Genomic DNA, 10,093 nt, shown 5'->3' with positions numbered 1-10,093 from the left:
GTTTGTGACTTGTTTCTGGTCACCGTTAAAAATAATTGTAAAGTTAACAGCAACTTATGATCACATTGAGATTTGTGATGAAATCTACATCCGCCAAGAATTCTGAGCGTAATAAAAATTTGCATGTGTGAAGAAAACGGATGCTGATATTTAACGTTAATTTTAAAACAGTAAATCATTAATCTGCATATTAAGGTATTTTCCCAAACATTATACTTGTTTTTTGTGTCATTAGCTGTGATGCAAAAAAAGGAGAGCAAAGACTAAATCATTTTGTTTATGATCTGTGGTGTTTAAAAAAAACATTCTTCAAATTTTAAACCAAATTCAACTTTTGAAGTTATGTTCTACACAAGTGTTGTGATTCAGTGTTTGAATAATCATTTCTGATTAAGCCGTGGTTTTTGGTCGAGTACGGTAGCTTCAGTCATTCCAGTAATGCTAAAACATGCTAATCGAAGGAGGTTTTGCACGATTGTAATGTTTCCTTGTAATTGGCAGATGAGGACCACCGACACAGAACACACCTGTTTATTGCAGTCTTCAGTCCAAGGTTCACCCTGGCTCCAATGACAAATTGACAACAGCTGCGACGGAGAAAAAGTCGAAAACTCTCGTTTTCATGAAAAACAACTGAAGGGAATGATGCAAAGTGAATAACGATCTCCTCTCTACAGATCCCGCCTCAATATTTCATGGTAAGTGATGATGTACCAAACATAAAGGGTGTCCCTGCATCCATATTTCATTGAAGAACAATGCTGTGAAACCGACACAAGCGCTGCGGAAATGCGCTCACAAAGCATCAAAAGAAGTGTCATACACTATGGATAGCTGGAGAATAATATTGGGCACCGCTGGATGGATGTAACAAGCTTCACAACGACACGCATCATTTGATGGCCTAATACAAAGCTATGCTGTATGTGTGTGTGTCTGTGGGTACAACACGCATCATTTGATCAGCTAATATAAAGCTTTAGCACCCGCGTTTGTGTGCAACTCGACACGCATCGTTTGCTCATCCGATACAAAAGTTGATATTGTGTACGCTATTGATGTGGACAAGCCAAGACACATCCGCACACGTGTGTGTGTGTTTGTGTGTGTGTGTGGCGAACACATGACACGCATCATTGAATGAGATAATACAAAGCTAGCGTGCAAAGGCACCAAACTGTTGCTATATCTAATAACAGGCTTTCTGAATGAAGAAGTGAAGGATCCTGTCTCTTTGGAGAAGACACACACACGCACGCATGTGGTGGGTATCTATAAAGCCTCGTGGCCTTCAGCTAAATTAAGCATTGGGGAACCTACAGGCACCACATCAGAAAGTGAAGTCGCATACGGGCTCACATAAACACGCAACTGACAGTAAGGGAATCTTACAACCGACCTGGGATAAAGTAGAAACACACACACGCACACACACACACACACACACGCACGCACGCACGCACGCACGCACGCACGCACGCACACACACACACACACACACACACACACACACACACACACACACACACACACACACACACACACACACACACACACACACACACACACACACACACACACACGACTACAGAAAGAGACAAAAGAAAAGCACCAACTAGGCTTGATGCACCGGTGTACGGAAGAGGATTAGGGCCACTGAAGAAAAAAAAATACGGTTGGCAAAATTCTGACTTTAATCTCAGAATTCTGACTTTAAAGTCAGAATTCTGACTTTAAAGTCAGAATTATTTTCGTTGCGACTTTAAAGTCAGAATTCTGACTTTATTCTCAGAATTCTGACTTTAAAGTCAGAATTCTGACTTTATTCTCGGAATTCTGACTTTAAAGTCAGAATTATTTTCGTTCCGACTTTAAAGTCAGAATTCTGACTTTTTTCTCAGAATTCTGACTTTAAAGTCAGAATTCTGACTTTGTAACGTTCGTGGAGCTATTCATGTTTGGCCTCGTCAGCGTGTACAAGACGTAAGTGTGGCTCGGAAGAAAGGACATACAGTAATGTCATCACCTATCGACTTTTTGCGTGGCCGAGGAGTGTCGGAAGACATCCTTTCTCTTTTGGAGGAGCAGAGGGTGAGTAAACAGTGTGTTGTGTTTGTTTCGTTTAATGGCTGTTGTGTCCATAGTTAACGTGCTCCGTTGCTAGCGCGAATATCATAAATAGATGCACCCGCTTTACAGTCGTGAATAAATAGAAAGTAACCATTTAAGTTGGTACTATGTCACCGTGACGCCACATAACGTTGTTTTTAACAACACCACTGCTGATTTCGCACCCCATCGTGTGGAAGACAGTCACAGAGAGTCACTGTGAACTCATTGTGAACTGAACGCACTTGATTAAACTGTCGCGTCGAAGAAAGTACAGTACTGTATGCGCACACGACCTTTATTGTATTTACTTTTAGACTGCTTCACGAATATGAAGTTACTTACGTTTGAACTAACACTATCATAAGCGAAAACATTGTTAAAAACAACTATATACAACAAGCATACTGTCATACAGTCATGTTTTCAAATTGCCCACTGGTGTTTTTGTCAGATTGTAATTGTCATCTTTCTTTTCTTGTGCAGATAAAGTGACTGATGGAGGGTGCAACCCAAACAGTGGCTGAAATTCCAGATTTGGATGACTTGATCAAGCTATGCTTTAGAATTGGATTCAGCAATAAGGAAATACTTGCAATTTTATCACATAATGCTCAAATTATTTTAAGTGTTCGGACTCTGAAAAGGATATGCAAAAGACTAGGTCTTTTTCGAAGAAAGAACCAATCAGACCTGGGAGATGTGTTGGCTTTTGTCCAGCACGAGATCCTGACGAGTGGACAGATGCAGGGTTATCGTTGGCTACATCTGCGTGCCATTCACAACGGATTTGTTGTGTCACAAGATATAATGAGACAAATTATAAAATTGGTTGACCCTGTAGGCGTGGGAATAAGAAGAGCACGACGCCTAAGACGGTGGCAGTACAACTGTCGAGGGCCAAATGCTCTTTGGCACATGGATGGCTATGACAAATTAAAACCCTATGGGATTGGCATTCATGGCTGTATTGATGGGTTTAGCCGGTATGTGCTCTGGGCGGAAGCCTATACCACAAACAGTGACCCTAAGGTGGTTGCAAGTTATTTTATAAAAACAGTTTCATGCGTCGGTGGATGTCCAGAGAGGATCCGTGCTGACAGGGGCACAGAAAACGTTTGTGTCGAACAGATGCAAATGTTTTTGCGTCGGAACCACTCAGACAATTTTGCTGCGGAGAAAAGTTTCCTCTATGGAAGAAGTACAGCCAATCAGCGCTTGAAGGGTGGTGGTCCACCCTTCGCAAACAGAGTGTACAATTTTGGATGAATTTATTTCAAACTCTTCAGGATGATGGCCACTTTACAGGAGATTTTCTGGATAAAAGTCTTATCCGGTTCTGCTTTCTTAATCTTGTGCAGGTCAGGTAGAATAATGTTTTTGGGCCTTTTTTCTTTAATTTTATAAATGGTATAAATATCATCCTCAAACAATGCTGCTTTTTGTTCAGGACGAGCTGGATGAAGTTGTGAACACGTGGAACTCACACAAAATAAGACGAAGATTGCACAATGATACAGCTTCCGGTCGACCAGTGATCATGTATTCATTTCCTGCGATGCACAGTGCCGAGGATCAATTAAAACCTGTTGGAACGGAAGAGATCACTGCATGTATGGAAGAGTGCACGACAAAAGGCGATTTTCCATGTGATGAAACTGTATTTGAACTGTGTTGTCTGTTTATGGAGGAAAATGAATGGCACGCACCATCAGATCCATTGAATGCGAGTGACTTGTATGTTAAGTTGAGAGAGGAATTACTGAAGTATATTTGACATGTGTACTGATGCAATCTTTGGACTTTGTACTGATGTGAAAATGAAACTTCAAATTTACTCCACAACCAGTTGTGTTTTTTTCGACTCCTCTCAATGGCACTCTTCAGCGGTAGGTTGGAAGTACATAGACATTTTTAAAACTTTGCCATGGCTCCAGCATGCCCTGTGACCCTTGTGATAGATCACAAGTGGATGGATGTCTTAATCGTGTTATAAAACCTCTCCATCCATTTTCTTATCTCCTTATCCTCAAGAGTCGTGAGGTGTGTTGTATAGCCTATCACAGCAGTCATTGGGCAGTAGGCGGAGGACACCCTGAACCAGTTGCTAGCGAAGCGCAATGCACAGATGAACGACCACCAGTGCTCACAATGACAAGGACAATTTAGTGTGTTTTCCTTTAAACTGACACAGGTTAGTGAAATATTGGTGCATCTGGAATAGCTGGAGACTCCAAACAGGAAGTTCAGAACCAGAATCCACCTTGCACCTCCGGACTGTGAGGTCGATGTGAGAATTATAAAGCCATTAGAAAATACCTGTAAAATGTTATTAAACCACCTTTTCACACAATATATTAACTTTCAACATTCATGTGGAGCCAAAAATTGAATGCAATGAAATCTTTAATTTTGAACAAAAGAAACATGCACCTAACTAATACAGCAAAACTGTTGAAACGACCATCTGATGGTTATGCATAACTTCCTAGGCCTTTTTGTATAAAAAAGTCCACAGAACTTTACAGAACTATGACTGTAATATAACACAAAATGCAAGTGATTTGTATACAAACCATAAAACAGCAAAAATGCAAAGTTTGTTTCAACAAACATATTGATAACACAAAACAATATACTGTAATGTAGTGTAAAAGTAATGTCGTGCTGATGCAGCCTACGACAGTTTAGTCACAGTTTCTTGGTATTAAAAAGCTACACAATGTCCATCACCCAGATATTGCTTTCAAGAACGGCGTTGAATTCAGATCGGAAATCTGGGAAATTATCATAGCTGTCAGCAATATGCAGAACATTTCCACATATGTGCCCCACCGGCCTTCTACTAAACTCCGTCATTTCCTGAAACTCCACAAGAATGGCATTGGTTACAACAAGATCAGATCCAGTACAAAAACGGAGAAACTTCTGAAGCATGAATTCATCCAATTCTCTAATGAACCTTTTCAGGTAATTTGCCACTTCCTTCTGCTTTGGGGTTAAATCAGTGGCAAATTTCAGCAGTTGGCAGACCTTTTTTGAGGTAGGTTGTAAGTCCGAGCACAACTTGTTTAGTTCTTCTGGACTGATCAGGACACGGTGGAGAATAACCTCCCTCCAGCAGTCAATCACAAACATGGGCTTTTGGATCAGCTCTTTGTGTGCTATTTCTTGCAATATATTGGGAAAGCTTTCAGCAGAGATTCTTTTTCTACAGCCGTAGTTATCAAGGACTTCCACAAGTTCATCTAGGTCCACTTCTGAAAAGTCCTTCATTGCTGCCGTCAAAACTTCACGGTCCTGGCTGCTCACAAACTGCAGAAAATGTGATTTTAGATCACTGTAGATCGAGTTGAAAAGCACCTGCTCGAGGAAAGGAAACGCAAGTTTGTTTGGGAAATAGCAACAATCTTGGTAACCCTTCACAAGGATTCTCCCAACTGCTTTCCACTTTTCTGCTGGAAAATCATGGCGAATAAATGGCACTTTAATTGTTGTACCAAGGGTGCACCGGTCATAGAATTGTTGTCAGAAGCATGTGAGAACATCTCTCAATACTCCAGATCCAATGCCAGCTTCTTCTGTATTATCTGGGAGTATGCGTTTCACAATGAGTGATTTGTTCAAGAGAGCATTTTCAGAAAATGCTATGATCATATCACTCAACATGTCAGTGTAGTGGACACTGATTGTCATCGCATCTTGTGGATCGGGTGGACTGTTATATATCAGTGTGATGTCCACATCTCCCTCTGTGCTGTGTGAAGGACCAAAGGTTATTTCTGAATCAGAAGAAATGTTGAATGCCGTGTAGATTTCACTTGAATCAACAGAGACCTCTTCAATTTCAGGGTTGTAGTCACTGGCAACGTGTGACAAAACCAAGACTTCTTTGGATGCCGTGCTGTCATCATAGTGGTCATCTTTTGGCCTTGTTGCAATATAAAAGCGCAACAATGTAAGTTTTGCAGCCTCATACATATTGCCAATGGACTGGCAGGTTTCATCAGTGAGGAGGTTTTGTTTGAAATCCCACACCTCAAACTGAAAGTCCAATTCTGAGCCTTTAGGAGAAATTCAATCAGAGAAAAACAGTTTTTTTCCTTCATTGAGAATGTCTTCTAACCCAGCTTCTGTGGACATTTGAAGTTTTCTGGTACCCCCTCCCTGTTTCTCCCTCACCTGTTTGGTTATTTTTCCATCACTGTGTATCCATCCAATTGCTACATTACTCGTTGTTTTCTGCCTCCTTGTCTGTCTTGCTTCTTGTGTCTTTGACGCAGTGTCTCCTTTCTCGCTATCGTTCCTGACTTTCATTTTTTCCACGCAATTTTTCCAAAAGTCCATGTTTTCTTTTGGTTGGGAGCTGTTTCGTCTTACAAAAATTGAAGAGTGCAATCCGGTCTCCATAACAAGGGACATAATTGGCAAGGGTGGAATCGTCCATCAGTGAGATGACATCACCGTCAATCTGCAGAAGAACAAGAAAAATAAATAAAAAAAAAACCTTCAATCATCATAACATATAATCACTTAATTTTAAAATATGAAGCACACATGCAATACTGATCTCAACAATTGTAAATCAAACACACAGGCATATATGTTGCAACTATAAAACGTTGAAAACTGTTAATAATGGACAAAGGTACATTGATGCTTGAAAATGACGGGGAAATATTTGCCTTCCAACATGCAACTATCATAAATAAAGTCCCTATTCAGACAGCAGTTCATCAACTTTTGACTTCGTTGATGCGTGCGTGTGCCTAAACGTTACTTAAAATGATGTACACACAGAACTACGACAGAACGTGTGATCACAGTGTGTTCAATTCACGATGATTTTAACTGCAGTGATTCTCCAACCGGCCACTGTCATTCATAAATGGTTACTATTTATTCACGAATGTAAACCGGGTGCATCCACTCATTATGCAGTATTCGCGCTCGCAACGGAGTTACCAGCTCCGCGGAGCACGTTAACTATGGACACAACAGCCATTAAACGAAACAAACACAACACACTGTTTACTCACCCTCTGCTCCTCCAAAAGAGAAAGGATGTCTTCCGACACTCCTCGGCCACGCAAAAAGTCGATAGGTGATGACATTACTGTATGTCCTTTCTTCCGAGCCACACTTACGTCTTGTACACGCTGACGAGGCCAAACATGAATAGCTCCACGAACGTTACAAAGTCAGAATTCTGAGAATAAAGTCAGAATTCAGACTTTAAAGTCAGAATTCTGAGAAAAAAGTCAGAATTCTGACTTTAAAGTCGGAACGAAAATAATTCTGACTTTAAAGTCAGAATTCCGAGAATAAAGTCAGAATTCTGACTTTAAAGTCAGAATTATTTTCGTTGCGACTTTAAAGTCAGAATTCTGACTTTAAAGTCAGAATTCTGAGATTAAAGTCAGAATATTGCCAACCGTATTTTTTTTTTCTTCAGTGGCCCTAATCCTCTTCCGTACCGGTGCAATGTGATATCAATTGGGGGGCATACATTATTGAGTGTGAGATTTCAGAGAGCGAGTTGGGATGGCTGCCCCTTAAACCAGGAAAAGATTAGACAGGCAGAATGTGTGTACGTGTGCTTGTGTAAAAGAGTGCGAAAAACAGAATAATACCAGCTGCTGTAAAGACTCAGGAGACAATTCAATGTTTCTTTTCTATAGGACCCCGTTTCGACTCTGTATCACTCAGAGGTATACACATTCTCATGAGTCTTGTAGTAAATCATAGAAACGTTTCAGAGGAAAACGCTAGATTTTCCATCAACATGTTACAGACATGTGCCCAAAGATTCGTGGTGACGCATTCCAAAATGGAAAGTCTGCAATCTATTTTCATAAACACGACTTTTTCTTTTGAAGCGGTGAGGGCATTGATCTTTTTTCTGCTGCTGTTTCCTCATTATAGAAATAATCGCTTATGTTAACTCATTCACTGCCAGACGTACACAAATGTATCCGCTACAGTGCCAGGGTTTATGTCATTGTGACAGAATATTGAAATTTAGTACTACATTAACAATCAATGCAGCGAACCTCAGATTCTCTTCTTTCATCATCAAAAGAGTTCATTACAAAATGATATGGGTCTGGAGTTTTATGAGCTTGAAATCAGGGCAGCTGTCCAAAATACAATTCAACACATACATATTGGTTTAAACAGTATAGCGATTGAACAACAGCTGAAGCTGGAACAAAGCGCTAACATGGAAACAAGGGAAATGTTGGCCCCGGGTGGAAAAGAAAAAACATTGCCAGAGGCCATCACCAGCGCTTTATCGGCACCCAAGCATGAAAAAAAGAAACATTCTGGAATGGCAGTCTATGTCATATTATGAATTCCCGAATAAATTCATGAATGGCAGTGAATGAGTTAAATATGAGGCAAGCCTTTTGTTCATTTTTAAAACTCGTGTTTGTTATGCAATGTCTTTTTAACTGTATGAGATACCGTTTTCGTGTTTTATGGTGTTTACTGGTTTGATAATATTAGTTTAACTACATTTGATTTATTTGTATTCCTCGTAGAGTGCTTTAGATGGAGCAATGTTTGGATGAGGACAAGTTGATACGAAGAGACGTATAAAAACTGTTTTATGTGACTTTATCCAAAAGAAGCAAACAGAGGCCAAATGAATTGAAATTAAAAGCACGACAGCACAGAAAGAAACAAGTCGGTTAATTTGAAGACATCGCTCCCATTCAAATATATTGTTGATGTCGCCATCCTCTCCCTGGTTACGGGTCCTCTTCCATCTTACACTTGCAACGCTAATAGATCCTCTCCACAATAAAAGCCAGTAAGGCGGCAGCCAGCGCCAGTCCGACCCCCAGCCTCTTCAATAGCTCTCGGTCCACACTGTAAGACCCAATCAACAAAACGGAGGAAGACACAGAAGAGGGACCTTGGACACCATATACCATCTGCTCCTGTGAAGAAAACACACAAAGAGAAAAAGTCTTTTCAGCATCTTCTTTGCCAACAAAAAGAATGTTAATTCCTCCACAAAGAAACGGAGGATCCACTAAAAGTTTTCAGTTGAAACTAAGTTGAACTGAGGGTCAGCATGACGACCTGTCGCAGTAACTCTCGCTAGATGCCACACAGGAAGGTAAATTGCATCTTAACCGGCATGCAGTCATATACAAACACACACATGCAGTGTTTGGATTTCCTTTACGTTTATTAGTCAAGTCTCTGCACAAATTTATTTTTAGTAGTGTCAATTATATTTAATTTAGTTTTAATACATGTGTTTATGTCAAGTAAATTTTAACAAGAAATTTTTGTCATTTCAGTGTTTTTTTTTTCCAAACAAGAATATCCACCTTCTGTCTGCTTCCATCTGTTGCCCCTCAGCAATGCTGTTTAATTTGAGAATAACTAACATGATAATCAACCAAATCTGATACCCCGTAGAGGAATGCGAAAAAAAGGCAGCTGTTATTTTATGAATAAATGCAGAATATAAGTGAGTGTAATTAAAGCAGGAAACGGATTAGCGGTAATGAAATTATTCCTTGGCGCCAGTCTGCTGAAATGGGAGTTGATGTTGACAATGAGCCTTGATGGGATGTGTAAAAAGATCAATGTGAAGACGGGAAGCAATACAACATTGATTTTTATACAGAGTTGCTTTGCTGTCAATTCCATCCCAATGAAGACAAACACGGTTGTTGCAACCTGTACTTGTGCGGAAAATCCTAAAGGCACACAAGGCCTTTGCACCAAAATATACGAATGTTTGGATGTTTGCACCTGATGCAGAGAAACAATACATTTATTTTCTTTTTAGTTTAAGGATGACAAGATGGCTCAGGCTCAGGCTATTGATGACAAAATAAAGAGGCATTTCTCCATGCTATGCGTCAATGTGAACTGTGGACACAGAGGAGGAGAAAATCTGTGAATATGGATTGGGATGACCTTGAGGTGATAAAATGCCTGGTGATAAAATACCACCAAG

At 40.2% G+C, this 10,093-nt stretch overlaps 2 protein-coding genes and 1 pseudogene across 6 annotated transcripts in view; 1 reads left to right on the top strand and 2 right to left on the bottom strand.

The window, feature by feature from the left end:
* The first annotated feature begins 1,818 nt into the window (after positions 1–1,818).
* On the top strand, positions 1,819–3,946 carry LOC148896592 (uncharacterized). The gene is given in 4 exon segments (XM_088999380.1): positions 1,819–2,091; positions 2,596–3,331; positions 3,334–3,470; positions 3,560–3,946. Coding segments are annotated over 3 exon segments (1,188 nt in total). The 5' UTR covers positions 1,819–2,091; positions 2,596–2,607; the 3' UTR covers positions 3,887–3,946.
* Positions 3,947–4,052: 106 nt separating this feature from the next.
* Positions 4,053–7,404, bottom strand: LOC148896591 (uncharacterized; annotated as a pseudogene). The gene is made up of 2 exons (XR_016115402.1): positions 7,149–7,404; positions 4,053–6,580 (listed from the first exon to the last, which is right to left on the bottom strand). The product of XR_016115402.1 is annotated as an uncharacterized LOC148896591 (transcript).
* Positions 7,405–8,703: 1,299 nt separating this feature from the next.
* The window catches only part of cdkal1 (CDKAL1 threonylcarbamoyladenosine tRNA methylthiotransferase), a 304,188-nt gene continuing 302,798 nt past the window's right edge, over positions 8,704–10,093 (bottom strand). For all 4 annotated transcript variants that reach the window (XM_088999350.1, XM_088999354.1, XM_088999351.1 and 1 more), the window contains one exon: positions 8,704–9,056. In XM_088999350.1, the coding sequence (XP_088855476.1) occupies positions 8,898–9,056 (159 nt within the window). In that variant the 3' untranslated portion in view covers positions 8,704–8,897. The remainder of the gene's footprint in view (positions 9,057–10,093) is intronic.

This window comes from Hippocampus bargibanti, linkage group LG06 (assembly GCF_051943395.1).
Source record: "Hippocampus bargibanti isolate YZ-2025 linkage group LG06, ASM5194339v1, whole genome shotgun sequence".
Taxonomy (NCBI): domain Eukaryota; kingdom Metazoa; phylum Chordata; class Actinopteri; order Syngnathiformes; family Syngnathidae; genus Hippocampus; species Hippocampus bargibanti.
This window is presented reverse-complemented; position numbering and strand designations above follow the sequence as displayed.